The sequence below is a fragment of the Pipistrellus hanaki genome, assembly GCF_964339955.1.
Source record: "Pipistrellus hanaki genome assembly, chromosome: 14".
Lineage (NCBI taxonomy): Eukaryota > Metazoa > Chordata > Mammalia > Chiroptera > Vespertilionidae > Pipistrellus > Pipistrellus hanaki.
Window position 1 is genome coordinate 30,227,844 of NC_140516.1, and position 25,545 is coordinate 30,253,388.

Below are 25,545 nucleotides of genomic sequence, written 5' to 3' on the forward strand. Positions count from 1 at the left end.
CTTTTTATTTTATTGGTAGTGTCCTTTGATGCATAAAAGTTTTAAACTTTGCTGCCGTTCAATTTATCTATTTTTTTATTGCCTGTGTCTTTGCTGTCATGTCCAAGAAATCATTGCTAAATCCAGCATCGTGAAGCTTTTCCTCTAAGTTTCCTTTTAAAAGTTTTATAATTTTGAAGCTTTTATTTAGGTCTTTGATTCACTTTTAGTTCATTTTCTATATAGTGTAAGATAAGGATCAAACTTAATGTGTTTTTTTGTGTGTATGTGGATATCAACTTTTCCTAGTTCTATTAAAGACTGTCCTTTTCCTATTGAATGATTTTGACACATCTGTCAAAAATCATTTGATCATATAAAAAGGGTTGATACCTGGGTTCTCTTATCTATCCGTATGCCAATACCATACTTTGTAACAAATTTTGAATTCAGGAATTGTGAGTCCTACAACTTTGTCCTTCTGTTTCAAGATTGTTTTGATCAGAGTGCTTTGTGAGTCCATATGAATTTTAAGATGGATTTTTTATTTCTACAAAAAAAAAAGTCTTTGAAATTTTTATAGGAATTGCATTAATCTATAGATTGTGTTGAATGCTATGGTAATCTTAATAATAGCAATTCTTCCAAATCATGAACCTGGGATTTATTTATTTATGTAGGTCTTTTTAATTTTTTTTAAACAGTGTTTTGTAGTTTTCTTTGTACAAGTATTTTACCTCCTTGGTTAAGTTAATTTTTAGATATTTTATTCTTTAAAAAATACATACTTTATTGATTTTTTACAGAGAGGAAGGGAAAGGGATAGAGAATTAGAACATCAGTGGGAGAGAAACATCGATCACCTGCCTCCTGCACACCCCCTACTGAGGATGTACCCGCAACCAAGGTACATGCCTTTGATTGGAATTGAACCTGGGACCCCTTCAGTCCGTAGGCTGACGCTCTATCCACTGAGCCAAACCAGTCAGGGCTATTTTATTTTTTTGATAGTATTCTAAATATAATTGTTTTCTTAATTTTTCTTAAAATTTTTCTTCGTTAGTGTATAGAGAAGCAACTGATTTTTCTATGTTAATATTATATTCTACTCTGCTGAGTGTATTCTAACACATTTTTTTTTTGGTGTGTGTAATCTTTAGGGTTTTCTACATGTAAGATTGTGTCATCTGCAAACTGATAATTTTACTTCTTTCCAATTTGGATGTCTTTTCTCTGGTTTGATTGTTTAGTTCTGTGTTGATTAAAAGTGGCAAAAATAGGTCTCCTGTCTTCTTGTTGACAGTAGAGCAAAAACTGCCTAGTTATGTAGACTTTTTTTAAAAGCCATTTTGCGTTTACAGTATATTAGCTGTGGAGTGCTATTTATTTATTTATTATTTATTTATTTAAATAGACTATTTTTAAAGCCATTTTGTGTTCACAATATATTGACAGAAGAGACAGACATTTCCCACTCCCTGCCTCAACACATGCATAGTTCCCTGATTATCTTTGTCCTCCACCAGAATGGTATATTTGTTGTAATTGATGTACCTACATTGACATCTCCATTATTACAGAGTTCATAGTTTACATTAGGTTTCGCTCTTGGTATTGTTCATTTTTTGGTTTTGGGTAAATTTATATTGATGTTCATTCATCATTAGAGTATTATACAGAGTAGTTTGACTGCCCTAAAAGTAGTCTGTGCTTCTACTCAAAAGTTGCTGTCTTGACCATTGAGATACTTTTCCGGTCTCCATAGTTTTGACTTTTCTAAGAATATGATCTAGGTGGAATTATTCAGTGTGTAACATATAAAAGGACTGCTTCCTATACAATATGGCAGTATTTAAAAAACATACAGCATGTAAATGATACAGCCTCTTTGGAAGATGGTGGTTTCTTACAAAACTAAACAGATTGCATATACTCAAGAAATTGGGTATTTACCTAAAGGAGTTGAAAACTTATGTTCGAACAATCACCTGTACATGAACATCATACTTCTTAAATGTCAGTCTCCAAAAGAGGAAGAGGGAATAATTTTAAGAAAAAACTAGGCGGTGGATCTAAAATCCCCTGGAAGCTTCTTCCATCAGTTAGGATTGCTGTAGTGATAGTCTTCTCTGTCTGCACATCTGTAGTCAGAAGCAGAAGTCAAGGATAGGAAGGAACACACATGCCTGATATTTGGAGGACAAGGTCCCATATGCTGGTGCAGGATGCTCTAGGAACACTCCATGGCTGCCTGCCGGGTATGAGGGAGGGTGGAAGAGGGTGTTCAGGTCAGGAGCTGCTACCATACTAAGAGTTGAAATTGACTGAAATTAACTGTGACTTTACTGTCCAAGCCTACCCCTGGAAGCTACCATAGACTTGTAGCTTGAAATAGACTCCAGAATTCTAAAATAATTAGTTATGCCAGTACAATTTTTGTCTAGGTGGGAAGATGGATTCCTGGTGCTTCCTGCTCTGCCATCTTCCATAGATTAATTTTTAAATCAAACTTTTTATATCTGTTGAAATATATATATATATATATATATATATGCTTATATGTTATTTTGACAATAGGCAACTTATTTAGAACTATTTTATAGGAATTCTTTGAGGGAAGTAAAGATTAAAAATATGAAGGCAGTGTTTATTCTCACAACTGTTTTTAATGAATTAAGATTTTAATACATTGAAAAATTTTAAAGTAAGGTATAATTATGTTGGAAAGATTTGTATTCTTGATTTTCCAAGTTTCGTATTACCTCTCTGCTGTTGTTTAAGTTTTTGTCTCTACTTTCGAAATATCTGCAGCTAAATTTTCTCATTTCCTTTTGGAAATGCTGTTTTCTTGCTTTTTTCCGCCTTTCTATTGTATCAAACTTATAAGGCAGTGAGCCAGTTGTGGGCATGAAATCCTTGGGAGGAGGGAGGAGGAAGTGGGAGGGGCAGCCATAGTGAATGTTTCCCTAAGTAATGTTCAAGTTCTTTAAGAGAAATTACCTTCCTTCCTTTTTAAAAATGATATTTTCTTTTAAATAGATTGTTTATTCTCTTGCTAGTCTCGCTGGTGCCCAAAAGTGCTAGATAAGAAACCGTAAAATTCAAATGTTAAAGGGAGCACACAAAAAAGTATGATTTCACAAACCCTCTCTAAAAAATACACAAAAACAAAGCAAAAAGAAAAAGAGGAAAAAACACACACAAAGCCTATAGGAAAATACTGTAAAGGAGAGAAGTCAGGGTTCTTAGTTGCACATGACTGAATTCTAACTTAATCAGAAAATAATTTTTTTGAAAAATATTAGGTAGTTCATAGCTCATAACTAAAGAACTAAATTTTGAAGATTGAGATGCTAAGGGAAGCAAGACATGGCCAGGAGATTACAGTAAGGGAGTCTGCTTAGGACATTGCTGCTTGGACGCATGCTGTCCCAGGTACTGCTGCCGTGACTGGGTATTGGTGACTGCTCATATTCTTGGAGCTTCTCTGGAGATCTTGGAATAATCTCTGACTTCTCTGTACCTTATTCTCACTACCTGGGACTCAGTGTCCAGAGCAGGAAGACCTGCATGGTCTGGCCTGCATACTCGAGAGAAAGATTGGGAAGGACTATTTGCTTCTCACTTTTGAAATTCTCTTCAATAGGAATTTTAAATGCTTAGCAGCCTAAAGGTGACAATATCCTTTACACATTTCTCCTGTACTTCCTACTCTCAAACCTCCTTCCCAAAGATATTTATTATTAAAAGTTTTATATATTCTTAAAAAAATTATTTTCATCTTATACCTACATTTTAAGAAAAAGAAATGGGAAGGAACATACAACATACTCTTCTGCATCTTGCTTGTTTTCATTTAACATACTTAGGAATTTTCCATGTTGGCAAGGAGATATAATTGGTTCTTTTATTGCTGTTTTTTATTCCATTTTATCATACAATAATAAATGGTAGCCTCTGATACATATTTGGGTTGTTTCCACTTTGCAGCTACTTAAAACAGTCCTCTAAAAACCTTTTCACATGCATATCTTGGTATCCTTTTGCAAGTATATCTTTAAGGTAAATGCTTAGCAGTGGAGTTGCTGGGACCAGTGGGTGGTCTGTGTTTTAAACTTTTACCCTCAAGAATGGTATCATTTTATATTCTCACCAACATGCAACCGAGTATTGTTGTCCTCTCACAACTTTGGCAAACTGAATATTACCGGTCTTAAACTTTGCAATTTGTTATAATTTGACTTTTTAGTACATTTCTTCAATTGAGAGGTAAACAACTTTGTGATGTTTATTGGCCTTACATATTTGTTTCCTTTGCTTGTAGGTGTGTACTGACCCTATCTTCAACTGTTTTATTTATTTTTAAGGTTTCCCCCCGCCCTGACTGATATTTATGATCTCTTTGAAAAATAAGAAAATTAGTGGTACTTTTTCTTTAGACAATTTTATAATGCCTTGCCTCTCTTGCCATTTTAATTTTATAAGATTCAGATGAAGCAGTGATAAAGAGCTTGGCGGACTATCTCTGTTTTGAATTATTGATTGCTTATTATCTGCTTTACAAATATATATAATCATGGAATATCAAAGATTTTTCTGTTGATAGATGTTTGTTAAGAAATATCCTTAAGAAATAGTCTTATTTAAGTAGCAATTTAGAAAATGCTTTTAGAGAACTATTATGCACTCACCACTCTTGAAATCACCCTCCTTACAAATATGAATCAGAGCAACATTCTCTTGGACAGTGAAGATGGAAGTGTAAAGGGAATTTCCTGCTCTTTCTCTGCTTCTAGCATTACACAGCTGTCTGCCCTGTTTATTGTTCTTTCTGGTCTAAACATTTTCCCAAGTCCAAGCCCTTTCTCTTGTATTTACAGTTTTTTTAATGTTCTTTTTTGTACACTATTTTATATTCATCTGTGATTACTTCCTTTCCCCCATGCCTCGTTGTTATATGTACCTTTTAAATCTGAACTTTGTGGGTAAATTCTTTGCAGCTATGTTGATTGGTCTTCTTAGATAACTTTTGTTTTTTTCCTCTTTTGTGGGTTATTTGTAATTGTTTATACAGAATTTTAGTTATAGTCTTTCCTTTTTGATTTTTGAGTTATGAATTCATAGCCTGTTATTTAAATGAAGCTTTTGAAATCCGTTTTACTGATCTGTATCATATCTAACTACGCCAGTATTTCCTCCCTTCTCTGACGTGAACTCTAAAATTATATGAGCACTTTCTCCGTTTCCTGGCATTTGCACTCAAACTTGTTCTTCATTCTTAGTTAGAAATATGTCCAGTGTTGTAGTTCCCTTCTTTATTAATCTACTGAAAAAAGAAAATTAAGCGTATCAAGAATTTAAAAAACTACATATAGTTAAAACTATTTTGACAATTATGAAGTTACTTGTTTTATCTTTTCCTGTTTCAGTTTTATGCTCTTTTCCAGGAATAGACCAATTTCTATTACCTTACTAATAGGCATATGTATTGTCTTCCAGTGGATTTTTTCATACCTATATAACTTTTAGACTTGTGCTTTCCAATATAGTAGCTTTTAGTCACATGCAGCTATTTATGTTTAATTTAAATTAATTATAATAAAACAGATTTCTTCATTTTCATTTGTACTAGGTCACATTTCTGTGTGTTTTTAAAAAATATATATTTTTATTGATTTCAGAAAGGAAGGGAGAGAGAGATAGAGAAACATTACTAATGAAAGAGAATGATTGATCAGCTGCCTCCTGCACACCCCAGTGGGGATCGAGCCCACAACCCGGGCATATGCCCTGACTGGGAATCAAATTATGACCTCCTGATTCATAGGTTGACACTCAACCATTGAGACGCCGGCCACTCCATATCTAATGCTCAGTATCTACATGTGGCTAGTGGCATTTTCATCATTGTGAAAAGGTCTTTTGGGCAATGGTATTCTAGACAGTGCTGTTTTGCTTTTCATTCTAAAAAGTTATATAATTCCCAAAGATGATGTGCTCTTTCTGTTAGCTCTGATATTAATCAAAAGGAATTTGAGATTTTTTAAAAGTGAGTTGCATTTTAAAAATTGATAGTTATCAAATTGTTTTTCAATAAACTATATTGAGTTATAATTTATATGTACCCATTTAAAATGTGCGGTTTAGTGAGTTTTTGACATATATGTGCACCCCATGTAAGCATCACCACAGTCAAGATTTAGAACATTTCTGTTACAATAAAAAGTTTCCTCTTGCCTCTTTGTAATCAGGCCCCAAATACTGTTTCTAGAAAATATACAAATCTGCTTTCTCTCACTGTAGATAACTTTTGCCTATCCTAGAATTTCAAGTAAATGCAGTCATAGTATGTACTCTTTTGTGTCTGGCTTCTTTCTCTTAGCATAATAATGTTGAAATTTATCTCTGTTGTTACTTGTACCACTAATTTTTAATTGATGAATAGTATTCCATTTTATGGATATGATATGATTTATTCACTCACTTCTGATGGACAGTTGGGCTGTTTTCAGTTTGGATCTACTATGAGCAAAGCTCTTAGGAGCATGCATGTACAAGACTTTTGTGGATATATGTTTTCATTTCTGTTGGTTAAATACCTATGAATAGAATTGCTGGATCATATGACATAGATTAGTGGAACAGAACAGAAATTCTAGAAACTCACACATACGTTTTTTTTAATGAAGGTGCCAACATAATTTACTAGGGAAGGGATACTCTTATTAACATATGATGCTGAAACAAATGGATGTCGGTATGTAAATTAAATAAACCTTATGTCTCATAATATACAAAAATATCCTTAAAATGGATTATACATAGAAATATAAAAGTAAAATAAAACTATAAAAATTTTAGATAAAAACATTGAAGCTCTTTATGACCTTTGATTTAGTCAAAGATTTCTTAGTACATACAAAATTAAGCACATAAGAAGAAATAGACAAATTAAAATTTTCTTAACATTTAAAATGTATTTTCTTTGTAAGATACCATTAATAACATAGCAACCACTGTCTGGGAGAATTATTCACAATGCATATCTGACAAAAGACTTGAATTCCAAAGAGTATACGGATGCTCGTACAAATTCATGGGGACAACTCCAAGAAGAAAAAGGCAAATATGTGAACAGAAGCATTTCCGAAAGAAGATATATAAACGATCAATAAGCATATGAAAATATATTCAAAATAAATCAAAAAAGTAAAATTAAAACAATAAAATGCTGTTTCATATTTACTGGGATGGCTAAAAAAAGCTTAAAGGTCTAATGAGTTGGCAAGGGTGTAGATCAATTGAAATTCACACACATGTTGGTAAAAAAATGCAAAATGATACTTCTTTGGAGAAATGTTTGGCAGTTTCTTATTCATATTTTTAATAGCCTTCTGCATTTTTCAGTGGGTTATAGGTCACTTGTTTCTTTTCCCTCTAGTACAGAGAATCACTATCTTCAAGTAGAATTTAATTTACAGCTCTTATTTTTGCTTTTTTTATTTAACTCAAGGTAACATAGAAAGCAGGCAATAAGTATCTTGTTGAAAAGTACAATTTTCTTAGGCTATTTTCTTAACTGGATACTTTAAAAAAAGGGTTTGCTGCTGGGTCTGTCTCAAGCTGCTAGAACCATTTGTGGTTAGGATTGTGGTTGTCAGACTTGGGGTTTGTTAGCCCTCTGTCTATAGTAGTGTTTGTCACATAGCAGGTGCTCAATAAATATTAGATGAATTTTTATCAATTTTCTAAGCAATTGAAAATGATATAATGCTTTGATTACTAGTATACAAACTTTAGTATTAGTATGTCCCAATGCCAAGCAAAGATACACCAATTGATCTTTAAGAAACAGAATGACACTTGGACTTTACAGTAACATACTTGGATTTAACCCAGTGAAATGTATAGTTTGTCTACATAAAACCTTTCAGAGGGATGAAGGATTAATTAGTTATTATTAAAAAATGGAAAAGGCATGGCCAAGGGGAAAAAAATGAATGTAGCCAATGAACTTCAGATGTTCTTGACAAGACCATTCCTGTTGTGGAGATAGAAACTTCAGAATGTTATTCTGTTAAAAATAGCTTCATTTAACTTAACGTTTTTCTTTTGATTCCACATTTAATCAGCATTCTGATTTCACTTTTCAAAGGTCTGCTTGTGGTGAAATATTGAACTGGTGATAAAGATATGAATAATTTAGTTTGTGTGGCAATTGGGTTTTTCAAGTAAATTAATATATTTTGGTTATGGTCATTATGATATTTATAAATCAGTTATATAACATGAGTTTTGTCCCTGAAAAAAAGCACCAGTTAATATGCTGACAAGATGAGGTCTAAAGAGGTAGGGGATCAGACCCTGATCTACTCTAGTAACTTCACCAAAGTAATAACTGAATTTCTTAGGCCTTTTCAGAGTCACTTACCTTGCAACTCAGACTCTTTTCCTTCCATTGGAGTAGTGAGTTCAGTGGTGTGGCATTAATGTATAGAGAGTTAGCATTTGATTAATGTAATCTTCTTTAGATATGAACATTGCATAGTATATTATTTTGCCTGTAGAGTGTTACAACTTGTACAGCCAGACTATGTGAACATATGTGCTATATTTCATAGATAATGAAAGTCAATTTTTGAAGTTACTGTATAATCACTAACAATGTTACTTGGAGTGTTTAGTCCACTTATATTTAATATAATTATTGATAATGTTTTGTTTAAGTCTACCATTTTTCTGTATATGTTTAGTTGTGAGATACTCATTCATTCACTCTCATTCTTCTGTTTCTTTCCTCTTTGGAGTTAATAGAATATTTTTAGCTATTCCATTTTAATTCTTCTATAGAATTTTTAGCAGTACATACGTGTGACATACGTGTGTGTGTGTGTGTGTGTGTGTGTGTGTGTGTGTGTGTTTTAGAGGATACATAGACGTTTATATTCAGTTAGTGAGTCAGGAATTCAGAGGAGGTGTGGTGAAGATGGCTTATCTCTGCTCCACTATGTCTGGGGCTTTAGAGTTGGGAAGACAGTGACTATAGATGAGTTAGCAAGTTGGGGGCTGAGTCATCTAAAGGCGTTTTCACTCACATGTCTGGTAAATGCTGGCTGTTGTCTGTGTCCTCATTTGCCTGTTGGCCAGAAACCCCTATACTTGGCCTTTCCAAGATGTCTTTTCACATAGTCTAGTTTAAGTTTCCTCATAGTATGGCAACTTGGTGCCAAGATCCAGAGTCCAAGGTGGACGGTGCATGACATCTTTATGATCTAGCCTTAGCAATCGCTTAATTTCGCTTCTGCTATATCTCTTTGTTGAGGCAATTACAAAGGTGTACCCAGGTACAAGGGGGAGGAACCATAGGCTCTATCACTTGATGGGAGAGTGTTAAGGTTATGCTGTTTGAAGAGCATGTGGGATGGAAGATGGAATTATTTTTGGAAGATAAATCTGCTGCATCTTTCTTCTATAGTCTCCAATCTTCTGTTAAGACCATGTAGTAGCTGGCTGTTTGTTTGTTTCAGATATTGTACATTTGAGGCCTAGAATTCGTCTTTTATAGTTTCTACATCCCTGCTAAGACTTGTCAGCTTTTTACTTACTATAATCATTTTCCTTTACATCCTTGTATGTATTTATAGTAGCTGCTTTAAAGTCCATGGCTGCTAATTCTAACATCTGGTTTGTCTTGGAGTCAATTTCTATTGACTGCTTTTGTTTTTTTTCTTGGTTATTGGTCATGTTTTTCTACTTTGCATGTCTAGTAAACTTTATATGTTGAATGCTGTGAAAGTCTGTGTTGATACTTTATTTAAGGGTTCTGGATTACTGCTTTCTTTCATACCTGAGTTTTATTTTAGCAGGCATTTAAATTAATGGTTAATCTTCTGATATTGTGAGGCTTGGTTTTCTTTGTTGAGGCAGGCCTATTTTAGGTTTTGTTTTTTTTTTTTTTTGTCTTAGGGTGTGGTCCTTACTCTTAAGGTGTGGCTTTTCTGGGGTCCCAGCTGAATACCTGAAGTTCTCAGTGAAATCTCTACTCTGGCTGGGCCAGAACTCCTCCCAGTACTGTGCTGTCTCTAGTGTCATCTCTGTTATACTTTTGGATTCTGCACATATGCAGCCCAACCCTTAGCCAGGGTCCTGTGGTGAATTTCCATACAGACTTCTGATAACTCCTTTCTATTTGTCCCCTTTTTTCTGCTATCCTGATCTACAAGTTCTGGCTTTTAAAATTTAGCACCCCAGAACTCTGTTTACCTCAGTGAAACCTTTGTTCCATTTCCTTCTGCTGTGTCAGAAAAGAGCCTTCGAACAGAGAGTAAGGCAATCATGGGTATTACCTCTTGTTTCTCTCCTTATTTTTTTAAAAAATTATCTTTATTGTTGAAAGTATTACAGATGTCAGTTTTTTCCCCATTGACCCCCCCCCCCCCCATAAGCCTTCACTACACTATTTTCTGTGTATATGGGTTTTGCGCATATGCAGTGTCCCCACAGGAGTTTGTTCGAGTATTGCTGACTTGTGCTGACCATCAGGGGGTGGCGCAGAACATGGCGGGTGACCACTGGTGTGGCGGGGCACTGAGGGAGTGAGGGAAAGAGAAGGCGGGTAGGTGGGGAACTGCACAGTGGCGGCACACAGGTGGGGAGGGAAGGAGGAGGTGGGGAGACTGGGAACCTGATTGGCCCTGATCACTGGCAGGGCCTAGGGACCCTACCTGTGCACTAATTTCATGCACTGGGCCTCTAGTATATATATAAGTTCTTCTTCTTCTTTTTTTTTAATATATTTTATTGATTTTTAACAGAGAGAAAGGGAGAGAGAGAGCTAGAAACGTCGATGAGAGAGAAACATCGACCAGCTGCCTCTTGCACACCCCCTACCAGGGATGTGCCCATAACCAAGGTACATGCCCTTAACCGGAATCGAACCTGGGACCTTTCAGTCCGCAGACAGACGCTCTACCACTGAGCCAAACCAGCTTCGGCTATAGATAAGTTCTTTGGTTAATTCGTCGCCGTCCCGTCTCCCCCCCCCCATGCCCGAGATTCATCAGTTTGTTCCATGTTTCTATATTGTTCATCAGTTTATTTTGTTCCTTGGATTCCACATAAGAATGAGATCATGTGATACTTGTCTTTCTATGGCTTATTTTGTTCAGCCTAATACTCTCTAGGGCTCTCCATGTTGTCTCAAAAGGCTAAGAGGTCCTTCTTTTTTTACAGCTGCATAATATTCCATGGTGTAAATGTACCAAATCTTTTTTCTCCACTCATCTACTGATGGGCACTTGGGCTGTTTTCAGATCTTAACTATTGTAAATAACACTGCTATGAACATAGGAGTGCATATATTCTTTCTGATTGCATTTCAGGGTTTTTAGGATATATTCTGAGAAGTAGGATCACTGGGTTAAATGGCAGTTCTATATTTAATTTCTTAAGGAAACTCCATTCTGTTTTCCATAGTGGCTGCACCAATCTACATTCCCACCAGCAGTGTACTAAGGTTCCCTTTTCTCCACATTCTTGTCTGCACTTGGCATTTGTTGTGCTGATGGTAGCCATTCAGACAGATATGAGGTGATATCTCATTGTGGTTTTAATTTGCATCTCTCTGATGGTTAGTGACTGAGCATTTTTTTTTTGTATGTCTCTTGATCATCTGTATGTCCCCTTTGGAGACATGTGTATTTAGGTCCTTTGCCTATTTTTTAATTGAATTGTTTGTCTCTTTTTTATTTTCTTTCAAATTTGTTTTCAATTGACTTTTTAGGGAGAGAGGAAGGGAAAAGGAAAGCGAGATAGAACATTGATGAGAGCGGATTGGCTGCCTCCTACATGGCCTTTACTGGGGGTGGAGCCCACAACCCGGGCATATGCCCTGACCAGGAATCCAACCAGATACCTCTGGGTTTCTGGGCTGATGCTCAACCGCTAAGCCACAACAGCCAGGTTGTCTCTTTTCATAAGGATCATAAGCTTGTGCTGCCTTTTGTTCAGTGCCTAAAAATGGTTGCCTCATACATTTTGCCTAGTTTTCTTGTATCAAGAGGAAAATACTATATAATGGTCAAAAGCGTATAACTGTTATTCTCAAAAATTTTAAGAGATGAGTTTTTTAGATTGAATACCAATATAAAGACTTTTTTTTGATAAAGTTATCTGTTTAAATAACAGTGCTACCACATAATTTATAATGTTCAAGTTTAACTTTTATTGAATTTTACCCATAAATTTGTATTGATTTTCTCTATAAATGGCAAATAGAGTGAAAGTTTTCATATTATTCTCTCTCTCTCATTAATGACAGGTACTGCTAATCAATCATGATATTCTTTCTCAGTCTCCAACATTGATGTTTTTTTAATAGCCTGACTGTTGCATCTCAATAAGCCACCACCAATTTGATGCCTATTTGCCGTCTCTATTGTATTTCCTTGTATTATTTTCAATCACTGTTACTTTGTAGGATATTTAATTTTATGAAAGGTTATCTCAATACTTTTCTAGAACTGAAGTGATTTTTTAAAAAAATGCATATTATAAGGAATCCAATGACTATTTAGTAAGTCCTTAGTACTTCTTAAATGGAGCATAGAAAAATAAAAAATTGGGGAGCAGAAATTCTCAGCTGTTGTGCATATAATAAATAATATTTAAAATTTTAAAGAGAATAGCCGAGACCGGTTTGGTTCAATGGATAGAGCGTCGGCTTGGGGACTGAAAGGTCCCGGGTTCGATTCCGGTCAAGGGCATGTACCTTGGTTGCGGGCACATCCCCAGTAGGGGGTGTGCAAGAGGCAGCTGATCGATGACTCTCTCTCATCGATGTTTCTAACTCTCTAACTCTCTTCCTTCTTCTCTGTACAAAATCAATAAAATATATTAAAAAGATAAATAAAATAAAAAAATAACAATAAAAAAAATTTTAAAGAGAATAAAAAGTTTGCTTTGAGTATACATTATAGTCACCTAGCTAAAGTGACATAAAGAAATTAGAGAATGGACTTGCTGTGGCTAAAGTCTCTAGGAGGGATGTAAAAAGATAGTTTTCCCAGCATTTTAACGCATTATTCTGTTTTGTTGGTTATTATTTCTTACCCAGATTTGTGATTTTGCATCGACTTATTTTCTCTAGAAGTGTTCTGGTCTGCCCTAATCTGGATTAGTTGTTCTCTAGGCTTGATGTAATGCTGTCTGCTTGAGATGTTCCTTCGCCATAATTCTTTTCCCTTCTCATGAGTTTGACTCTTCAGTGCCTGGAACTTGTCATCTTCTTTCATGGTTTCATTATCTTGGTGTAAATCCCTGAGAGAGAATGTACAGGAAGCCAAATTATTTGAGACTTTGCTTATTTAAAAATGCCTTTATTATATTGTATATTCACACTTGATTTCTAGTCTCTCTTGGTATGGAATAATTTTCCCTCAGAGTAAGAAAGTTTTGCCCAATTTTTTTCTTTCTTTAGCTGCTAATGTTGCCATTAAAAAGGGCATTGTCATTAGGATTACAAATTCTTATTATGAAATCTATTTCCTCTAAGGTCTTACGTTTATCTCTTCAAAATTCAGAAACTTCACTATGATATGTATGCCTTTATTTGGGTCTATTTTCGTAATTTTTGTGGATATTCTTTGTGTCCTTCAGTTTGGAAACTTGTGTCTGCAGTTTTGGGCTATTTTTCTTGAATTTTCTGTGCTTTCTATTATTTTCTCTGGAACTCCTGTTCATGTATTGAACCTCCTGGACTTTAAATCTTTTAAAATCATACCTTCTGTTTTCCATTTGTCTTTTTATTCTATTCTGACATTTCCCCAGACTTACACTTTTCTAATTCCTCATAGGATTAAATAAATGTATATACATAATGTACTTAATTAACATAGTGCCCGGCATAAATAAGTTTGTGTTGCCTGTAGATGTTGCTGTAGTTAGTTTCTTAACTATTTTGAGGGAGAGATCTTTAGTCTTGATTCTTTGACTTACTAACTGTATATGACCTTGGTCAAGTCCTGTAATTTCTTTGATACCTACTTCCCTCATCTGTAAAATATGGATAAACTCTACCTCAGATGTTTATGAGCATCAAATGAGAATATATATGTGAAAGTTCTTAATAAACTTTGTAATAGTTTAAACTATTACAGAGTTAATAGTTTCTACTTACATCTTTCAAATATCAAAAGTTTTTAGTTTGAAAAAAATGATGGCTTTCAGGATTATTTTTAAGATTACTTGCTTGCATGTAACTACTTCTTGCAAATCTGTATGAATTAGGTAACTTTAGCTAAATGCTAATACTACCCTTTAAGAAAGTTATTTCTTAATATGGTAGGCTGATTATGAAAATATCCTATGAAAAGCTATGGCTTTACTTCAGATTGTATAAATCTGTGTAATGTAATAATTATTTAAGAATGATTTGACTACTAGTTTTAACCCAAGGAAGGAATATTTATTGGAGTTTATTTCTCTTAAATGCTACTTGAGATTAGGAAAAGTAGAGTCTGTCTTTTGGTTTTTCTCAATATTATTAATGTAATTTCAAATGTTAGCTTATTTTTGTTAATGGTGGCTTTTTGTTTGTTTGTTTTATTTTAAGGTTTTTGGATTCAAAGCATAAAAACCATTACAAGATATACAATCTGTAAGTATATTTTCTTTTTTGTATGCTTCCAAATACTTCTAAAATAACTATTAACTGAAAGTTGTTTTCTTGTTAGAATGAGGTAGAGTTAAAGGTATATTTGAACTGAATGTATTCCTAAAAGCTTTAGCTGAAGAAATCTGATAGAGAGCATTGGTAGGTCATTTAGAAAGTGTAGTGATGAGGTAAAACAGTATTGGCACAGATTTATGTTACTTAATATGCTTTAAATGACTTGGCAGTTAGCCCATCTTTGAACCCATAACCATGTAGTAACTTGAAGTGTAGAACACAGTAGAGCTTCTGTTAAAGCATTAATGACATCTTTTAAGGCGGTATGCTCCACAGTGAATATAATTTTGTTAATTTTGTGTCTTTAAGTCAATTGATTGAAACAGCTTTTAGGGTATTCTCTAACTGTATATAACATAAATAAATTAAAATTGTTGAATTGGGTCGTTTTTTTTGTTTGAGGGAGGAATGTAAGGATTGCCCATTTGATACACCTAGCTGACCTTATCTTTAACTTTTTGTTTTTTTCTTTTGACTTTGTGATTAGAGATGTGAAAAGGAAAAAGGGAACTAAAGAAAAATGGGAAGAAAATATATAACCATTTCTGCCCTTGAAGACTATTTTTCTTTCCCCAAAATATGATCATTTTCTATTTTTTAAACAATGGCATATAATATGCGTTAATTTTCTCCCTGGATTTTATTTTTCCTATGTGATCTGTGTAAACTATACAACAGGAAAATTTTAAATCTGAATTTATATATACCAATTCACTGTTATAGGTTCATAGAATTTATTTATCAAATGTAAGGACAAGATTCTTTTCTACCTTTAATGAGCATTTAAATCTTTACCAAAAAGTATGAAAGATTCTCTGTCTGTTAGCTTGTGAGATATTGCTTATTTATTTATTTATTTTTTAAATATATTTTATTGATATTTTACAGACAGGAAGGGAGAGAGATAGAGAGCTAAAAACGTCAATGAGAGAGAAACATCGACCAGCTGCCTCTTGCACACCCCCTACTGGGGATGTGCCCTCAACCAAGGTACAGGCCCTTGACCGGAATCGAACCCGGGACCTTTCAGTCCGCAGACTGACGCTCTACCACTGAGCCAAACCGGTTTCGGCTATTTATTTTTTTAGCTTTAATTGAGTGATCTTTCTGTTCTGATAAGACATGAGAGTGAAGTAGACACCAATATTGTTTCTCCTAGTGAGTTTTCACTAATTTCGTTAGATTTACAAAGAAGCATTTATCATGTACTTGACACATTCAACATGATAAAATATGTTGTGGGTCAAGGTAAATAAGATGTAGTTCTAGTTCTCATGTAAGTTGTAGTAATGTGCAAGATAAAATATTATAGAAGAGATAACTCTTGGATAGAAGAGACTGTCTAGAGAACAGTCAAAATAGTAATTGTACTCCAAAGGGATGATTTCACAAAAAAAGGATGTTTGAGCTGTGATGAAAAGAATTAGGAGAGGTTGTCCTACAGGCCTAGTAGGAGGGGAAATGGCATGTAAGAAACTTGTTGCATAATATGGCAGATAATTTATTATGGTCAGATTATGGGGGAGGTGTGTGTGTGTGTATAGGCTGTGGTAGAAGTAGATGACAAGATGGAAGAAAGTAAAAGGTGCTGTAGAAACAAATTTAGGTGGGCTTTAGCATTACAAAAGATCTGTATATATATCATCCATCCTCTTTTCCTGATTAACTTTTCCTACAGTAGTCCTTGTTTCAGATGCCAGAGGGTTTCTGTGCAGGAAATAAAAAATCACAAAGCTTTGTACTTTTTTAACAACCGGATTTAGAAGTTAAGTAAAAAAAAAAAAAAAAAAAAAAAAAATAGACAAGAAGTGGTCAAAAGCTGGAATCCATTAAATGAGTAAATTCAGACTAAGACTCTCAGGATTGGGCATTTAGAGGTCCCTGAAAGAAGGTAGAAAGAGATACTAAATATAAATTCTTCCCTTTTCAAAATTTTATTCAAGTTTGATATTATATTCAGAGATAGGAAAGGAAATTCTTTTCATTCATGTATGCCGTGGCTTCCTGCTTCCAGTATTTAGGATTTAGCCTTATACTGTCAGTATTGTGGTTCACTTAACATTATTATGGTTAAAGTCGGCATTGGGAACTTGACTGCCTGTTTTTGTATTTTTGAACATTGGATTCTCAAGTTGATGAACTGTCTTGCTATTAGTTGAGAGTAGCTTTTGGTGCAAATATTTAACTCCCTTTCTCCACTCCATTTAATGGAATCATAGACTGTCAGAACTAGAAAGTATCTGCAAGAGATCATTTAGTCCAACCTCATTTTACAGATAGGGAATCTGAGACCTAGAGAAGTTAGTGAGTTGAATAAGTTCACACAGGTATACACGGTAGCAAACCATCCACAGTTTATGCCAGTATCCCCTTTCTGGGTTATTTTGTTTGTTTGTTTTTGTGTTGTTGTTGTTTTTAACCTCCCCAAAGTTTACTTACTTTCAGAAATTTGTAGAACTACCCAGTTGTAGCATGTTTTGATTTCTAATGTCACTTTTCAGTCTTCTTCACCTGCTTTCTACCCCTGTATATATTTCTGGCTCAGGATAAGTGAGTCTGGCAAGCAGTGGATGTTTCTATTTTCTTAATTTTTAGCATATTAATTATGTGATATATGTCTTTATAAACATATTAATATATAAAAGGGGAGATATTAAAATATTTGTACTAGACGTACCTAAATTTAATAGTGTACTAAACTTTTTATGGCACTTTCTGACATATATGGATGAAGAGGAGTTCTCAATGTAATATTGAGTTCTTTTTATTTTTTAAACGTATTTTTTAAATTGATTTCAGAAAGGAAGGGAGAGGGAGAGATAGAAGCATCAATGATGAGAGAGAGTCATTGATTGGCTGTCTCTTGCACTTCGCACACTGGGGATAGCCTTGAGTATCAACCTATGAACCTCCTGGGAGAAAGTAAAAGGTGCTGGGGATTAGCCTTGAGGTTCATAGGTTGATAGTCAACCACTGAGTCATGCTGGCCAGGCAATAGTAAGAGTTTTTATTGTATATACAGACTGAATCTGTTTATACTTCTTTTAAGCATTCAGTAAGTTATTTTAAGAAAGGACAAATTTAATCTGCCATACCAAATTTGGGTATACTGATACTTAGTAAATTAGTTATTTTGTGCAAGTGTGTGTATTTTATTTTTGTGTGTTCCTCTGTATAATCTGTATTCTGGTGGGAGTAAGGGGAGGAGTGGGGAGATAGGGAGTGAAGACATAATATATTTCTTGCCTTTGAGGAACTTAAATGTTCACTGGATACTGAATATTCTATTTGACAAACAACTCCCCATTATTTTGTGGTAAAAAAAAACAAAAACAAAACAAGAAAAAAGCCCTCTCCATTATTTTGCAGTAAACATTTAGCTGTTGTTAATTTTTATCGATTTAGTTTTCTTTTGTAAGATGAGGATAGCTCCATTGAAGAGACTACAGAAGACACCTACATGCCTAGCTGATTCCATGTTAAGTCTTACTTCAAAGAAAGCTTTTCCTGTTAATCTTATCCCTTTCTTCACTTTCTGTTTGCTATTTCATAAAAATCCCCTTCACTGCCTCTTCATTTTTCTTGTCTCAAAAAAGCCAATATAAGGTGATGATAAAATATCTTTTAAGTTGAGTTTTAATTATAAAGAAGTATAAATCATTAATTCTAACAGTCGTCTTAGTCAAATCCCATTTGCTTTATTTATTTATTTTTAAAATTATTTTACCGATTTTTTACAGAGAATAAGGGAGAGGGGGAGTTAGAAACATTGATGAGAGAGAAACATCAATCAGCTGCCTCCTGCACATCCCCAATAGGGGATGTGCCAGCAACCAAAATATACGCCCTTGACTGGAATTGAACCCAGGACTCTTGAGTCCACAGGCCAACGTTCTATCCACTGGGCCAAACTGGTTAGGGCCATTTGCTTTATTTTTATGTATCTTCAATTTTGGTTTGTTGAGAGACTTAATAACATACAGCAAAAAATTTACAAGAAACTGTGTGTGTTTTTGAGGGGGTGTATGCAATATCAGAGAACGTTTTAACTAAGAAAATCCTTATTCTTACTCTACCAGCTCTCCCCAGATCACTTTCATCACTACCAGCCCCAGTATTTATTATCACATACTCCCTATCCATACCTGTAGAGATTTTCATGTTTTCATCATCACTATTTGTTGGTTGTTTTGTGCCAAATATTGGTCTTGTAGGAAGACAGGCTTTGACTAAATTTTGTTACTGCTTTGTTTTTAAAACTATTTTCAATTTTTATTATAAATGAGAGTATGGAGCAGTACTAGAAAAAGTTTGACTTTTGTAATTATATAATTATAGCTTGAGTTCTGGTTCTTCCATTTACTTATTTTGGTTTGGGGCAAGTTTTTTGTTGTTGTTTTTTAGTGTGTTTCTAAATCTTAGCTTTTATATATATAAAATGGAGATAATATTAACTATTACCACATGGTTGTGAGGATGAGTAAAAAAAACACATAAACATGGGAACTCCTTTGTAAAGTGTGTGCATCTAGTAGACATTTAGTAGCTCATTGTTTCCACTTTCCCTCCATTTCTTCCTCTTAACAGTAATATTTGAAAATCCGTTAATAGGCACTATTGGTCAAAGCAAACATTTTGAGCTTCAGAGAGAGCATGGGGATTTTAGAGAATTGAATCTGTATAAAACCTAAGACGTTTATTTTTTCTTGTGCTATCATGAGACCAGCTTCTTAGAATTTTACCTATCCTATACCTCCCCCCTTACCTCCTAAGCCCTGTCTTGTTTACGTGATTCCTTATGAAAATATTTCATTATGGGTTCTTCACTATTGACCATGTTGTTTCTTTAATCTGTACCAAAGAAAAGTGTGCAGTGTGACTATTTTCATAACCAGTTCTTTTCTTTCCACCTTTCATGTCTTTTAATATGTGTGTGTGAAATTTTTTGCAAGAATGAGTATATGTCATTCCTGAATAAATTTTCTAGCAAAACTCAATATACTAAGTTATAATAAGCTAAAATGGAAAAGTTTTGTTTTGAGCAGTAATATAAAAGTTAATTTATTTCAGGTCTGACCAGAAACTAGTGAAATGTAGTTTGTTTATAATTAATTCAATGGTATAAATCTGTTTAAAGTAGAGAAACTATACAGATATTTTCAGGATTTCCAAGTGCAAAATATAGGTCCACAATCCCTTATTTGAAACTCTTGGGGGCCAGTTGTGTTTTTTGTTTTTTTTAATACTTTATTTATTTTGTGTTTTTTTTTTTTGTTTTTGTTTGAAGCGTTATAAATATTAGTACATATGTCTCCTTTTCCCCCCCATGACCTCCCCCCAGCCTCCCCTACACCCTCCCCCTCCGCATGTGCCTTCACCTGTGCGGCCCCCACCCCTCCCCCTGTCTTGTATCCATTGGTTATGTTTATATGCATGCATACAAGTCCTTCGGTTGATCTCTTACAGCTTCCCCCCCCTCCCCCAACCTCACTTGCCTTCCGGCTATAGTTTGACAGTCTGTTCAATGCTTCTTTATAACTATTTCCCCCCCATTTCTTTTCTTTGAAAAATCTTGCAACTGCAGACTAGAAATAAACATATAATAACAAAAAATGTTTGAGTCCCAGTTTCAATGTCCAACAGTTCTGAGACCCAGTTTCAATGTGTTTTGGCATTCAGAATTTCTTCAGTTTTCAGAAATGTAACAGGGAAGCATCTACTTTATTATAACACCCTCAATTTTTTAAATTTATATTTTATTGATTTTTTACATAGAGGAAGGGAGAGGGATAGAAATTTAGAAACATCGATGAGCTGCCTCCTGCACACCCCCTACTGGGGATGTGCACACAACCAAGGTACATGCCCTTGATTGGAATCGAACCTGGGACTCCAGTCTGCAGGCCGACACTATCCACTGAGCCAAACCAGTTAGGGCATAAAATTTTTTAAAGAAATATAGTTTGGTTAGTAATTGGAATTACCAGGATGCTGTTGACCACAAACTAATATATGGTATCCCTTTCTGAGCCTATTGATGCTTATAAACATGTCCTATTAATCATGAGTAAGCCAGTGAATGAGAACAAACATATCACTACTATTCAAAAGACAAGTTTGAGCATGACCAATGATAATGCTAACTTAACATTTACTATTCTGTATTGATTTTATTTATTATGGTTTCTTTACTCTGAACTTTAATTAAAATTTATAACTTGAGAGGGTATTAAAAAAGACGACCTTTGGCTTATCTAAAAGGAGAAAGGTCTGGTTTTAAAAAAAAGTTTAATATGTATTGTGTCTGAGTAGATTAGCATCATTTGGTTTTTTCCTTTTCGCTTATAATTTTACTATTTTTATCATGTCTTTTTAAATAATAGTTTGAGAAAATTGTGTATGCTCAACTGTGAAGTAAAGATGATCTTAAAAACAGTTATTAAACTTCATTAGCATGTACAATTTCCATAAAGGAAATTTGAAGGTATAGATGCAGCTGAATTTACACTGTTGTATATTAGTGACATCACAAGTTTTGTTAAGCAAATGCATAAGCTTTAATTGCATACACTTAACATTTTAAGCCTCAGTCTTTTTAATTGTAAATGGGGATAATAACAGAACCTACTTCATAGGCATAAACAAAATAGTTAATATAAAATACTTAACATAATGCCTGGCACATTATGAAGGTTCAGAAAATGTTTGTTACTATTATACTTTTTTCTCAATTGTAAAAGATAACTTTATATCAAATTTAAACTTCTCTTTTAGATGTGCTGAAAGACATTATGATACCGCCAAATTTAACTGCAGAGGTAGGTATAAATATACTGTATTATGTTAAATAATGTAAAACTAATAGACTAAATCTTACTGTCATAGCAATAATGATCATCTCAATTGTTAAGTGAGATAAATATTTGCCAAATTAAAAATATTAAAAAAATATAATATTTGGCTGTTGTGTTTTAGGAAACAACTGCCATATAAACCTGCCAAAAATATTAAGACAACTAAACTGCAGAATGGACTAATAATTAGGAGAAATTTTTAGATTAACAATAGAATAAGGTGGGGTTTATATCTACTTTTTTGAGGTATTCGATATAGTAGTAAGAGATTATACAGAGAAAACAGAACAATTTAACTCTATTAAGGAACATGATATAAAAGGTGGAAAGGGCATAAAAATATGGGAAAGGGGAACCTGAAAGGTGAGAACAGGGAACTACTTTAAATGAATTATTCTTCAGGTGTAGTGACTTCTATCTCAGAGCCCACAAAAACTTCTTGAAAATAATACTTGATCTCCTTGTCCAATGGATAAGTTTAAGAGTTAATGAGACTCCACTAATATTAAAAAATTAGAAAGTTTATTAGGCAATAAATGATTTTTCTCTGGAGATAAGTTTTTCTTTTAAACATCGGGAGAGCTTATATAGATAGCATTTCTAAAATTAACTTACTTTTATTAAACAATTCTGAAGTGACTTTTCTCTTATTCTGAGGGTTTTCTTTTTAACCACAGTTGCACAGTATCCTTTTGAAGACCATAATCCACCACAGCTAGAACTTATCAAACCCTTTTGTGAAGATCTTGACCAATGGCTAAGTGAAGACGACAATCATGTTGCAGCAATTCACTGTAAAGCTGGAAAGGGACGAACTGGTGTAATGATTTGTGCATATTTGTTACATCGGGGCAAATTTTTAAAGGCACAAGAGGCTCTAGATTTCTATGGGGAAGTAAGGACCAGAGACAAAAAGGTAGGTTGTATTTGCTTTCCTTTCCACTTCCTAGATCTAAGAATTTATTGGAAAACCAATTTTTATAAAGAAAGCTGGTAACCTTTTATCTCTTTCTTAAACATTTAAATCAGTTACTACCTTAACTTTTATGTGAGCAAATAACTGATTGAAATGTTCTGATTGAATTTTTTTGCTAGTATTTTCATGTCGTGCTAGCAATCTTATCTATGAACTGTATTAGCATATTTAGTCTCACATACAGAACATTTAAAAGTACTGCACATTGATCAAAAATAAGCTTGATATTTCTGAAGCTTGATTGAGAATAAAATGTGTTTAGGTAATAACTTGGATGCCATTACCTAGTAAAGTATGATCTTTACTTTTATAATAAATAAAGATTTTTTTTGATATGGATATTAATATAAGTGGTTAAGATTAGTCAGAGGTTCTTCTCTTATTCAGAAAACTAAAGACTCTTAGAAAAATCAGTGACAAATTTAATTGTGATAAATTTGAAAGCAAAAGTGGACTCTTAGAACTTTTTACAGTGATTTCTTAAAGAGATTTCTTTGTACAGTAAATATGGCAGAATGTTTACATTTCTTGTAAAGAAATTTTGTACATTCCTCTGTCTCCAAAACCATTCCAAGATAGATGGAGAAACTCATTTTAAAGAGCACCTATTGAGGGAGATATAACTTAATGTGAAAAATTTATTCTAGTTTTAGTAATTTTAAAATCAGGGAAATTCTTTTTTTAATTCAACTTCAAAACAAGTGATCATATCCATTATTTTCAACTACATAGTTACATTGATTCTTGATCTTTTTGCCCCTTCCTTTTTCTTGTTGTATATGTCTTTGTGACTTTTTTTTGAGTTATATCTAATGATGCCAAAGTGCTGTTTATTGGTTCTAGTTTAAAAACTTGAATTTTATATTAGTGCATGATTTTAGTGAATGTTGATTACGATAGATTGACTTACATTTCTGTATTAGAGCCTGATGCACGAAATTCTTGCAAGAGTAGGCCTTTATTTCCCCAGCTGCTGCCACTGGCTTCCCTCCAACCACTGGCAGGCACCTTCCAGGACCTGGGCTTCCCTTGCAACCTTGCTTCATCTGGAAGGATGTCTGGTCTAATTAGCATATTATACTTTTATTATTATAGATATTGTGTGTATCCTGGGTTAATAGCACTGGAATGAATTCCAGAGCGGAAGACCTGAGATGTTTACTTTGTTTCATCCTTTCATCGTGTAGGGAAAATTTGCTTCTGCTGATTAAAATCATAGAAGGTAAATTGTTTTACACTGATGTGAATAAATGCAGAGCAGCACAGGAAAAGAGATCGAATTCAAAGAAAACCACATAGAAGTGGATAAAATTAAAATAACAATTGCAGAAGCAGTGGTAGAAATTTAAAACAGGGTTGATGAGCAGCAACCATTTTGATAGTGGAAAAGAAATCAGGTAAGAGGAATTTAAATAAGAAATTAGAGAATCTGTGTTATATGGCACCATAACACTAGATTTAAGCTAGAAGCTCTCAAACCATGTTATACACTTTTTAAAAATATAGTGGAAACTGTAAATATTCTCTCCAAAAACGTGCAAGGTGTACATGAACATAAAAATTTTTAAAAATATGTATTTTTATTGATTTCAGAAAGATAGAGGGAGCGAGAGAGAGAAACATCAGTGATGAGAGAAGATCGTTGATCAGCTGTCTCTTGCATGCCCCACACTGGGGATCGATCCTGCAACCCAGGCGTGTTCCCTGACCAGGAATCGAACTGTGACTTCCTGGTTCATAGGCCAACGCTCAACTACTGAGCCACACTAGCTGGGCCATAAAATTTTTCTTAACAGATTTTAACTGCACTGAAAACTATTTTTTAAACATAGAATATGAAAGAAATTTTCATAAGAATTATTTCTCCTTTTTTCCCCCCATGCAAAAATCAGTGAGTATTCCCTGGCTGAGAGGATCAGTTGATTGGAGCAATGTCCCCTATACAGAAAGGTTGCAGGCTGGATCCCTGGTTTGGGTGTGAACGGAGGCAACCGATCAATGATTCTTGTTACATCAGTGTTTCTCTCTTTTTCCCTTCCTCTCTAAAATCAATAAATTTTCATGTGAGGATTAAAAAAAAAAAAAAATCAGTGACCACTTTTTGAGAAAGATAACTAAATCTAAGTGTTACAAATTAACCAGAATTAAGCATCAGTTCCATTCAATAGTAAATTTTAATGAAAGGGCTGCTGTTTAGCTTTTAAATAACACATTCAAGTATTCCATTTTCTTTGACTTGGCAGCCTTTGTGTCATCTTTGATAGCCAATCAGTTTTGACTTTTTTTTTTTTTTTGTCAAAACAAGTGCTGAAAAATCTTATCTCAAACAAGAATGAAAGAACAAATAAAATCTGTAGATTCTTTTGACAGTGTTGTGTCAAGAAATAAGAATTTTTTAAGACTCTGCAGGTAAATTCGTATTGATTTTACTTTCTAGTTCACATGTGTCAAACACAAGGCCCGCGGGCCAAATGCAGCCCGCCAGGCCTTGCAATGTGCCCGCACCGCGCTGTCATCACTGCACTCCGCTGTCAGTTTATGACATTGTCAGTTTATGACTGTTCAGTAAACCATTCGGCCCGCGATTTAGGCTGGATTTTAGATTTTGGCCCCTTCTCTGATTGAGTTCGACACCCCTATTCTAGTTAATAAGATGATTTTTGGCAAGATCCTGACCTAATAGTATGTTGGGAAGGAAAGGATTATTACTACACATTTTAGTTTTAAGAATGAAGAGTTAAACTTAAATGAGTTCAGTTGACGGCAGCAAAATTCTGGCTATAGGTTTGTCTTCTGAAAGCCATTGAACTTGTGTGGAACAAAGAAGTTTCTTCTACTTCTTAACAAAACCTCTTAAGATCCTCTTGATTGAAAGTCTTGACTTTTATGACTTTGGCAGTTTTCACAATAGATTTTTTTTATGACGAATCCTCTTGCATAGGCTATGATTTAAGGCCTGGCACTCATGAGGCAGTAGAATACTTTCACAGCGATAGATAGATAGATTT

The 25,545-nt window shown here is 34.2% G+C and overlaps 1 protein-coding gene across 1 annotated transcript in view; it reads left to right on the forward strand.

Annotated features, from left to right (window-relative positions):
- Window positions 1-25,545, forward strand: part of PTEN (phosphatase and tensin homolog) — a gene marked incomplete at its 5' end in the record, with an annotated part of 78,052 nt that overhangs the window by 32,028 nt on the left and 20,479 nt on the right. The window contains 3 exons of the mRNA XM_084904386.1: window positions 14,591-14,635; window positions 21,482-21,525; window positions 22,239-22,477. Coding sequence (XP_084760512.1) covers window positions 14,591-14,635; window positions 21,482-21,525; window positions 22,239-22,477 — 328 coding nt within the window. The remainder of the gene's footprint in view (window positions 1-14,590; window positions 14,636-21,481; window positions 21,526-22,238; window positions 22,478-25,545) is intronic.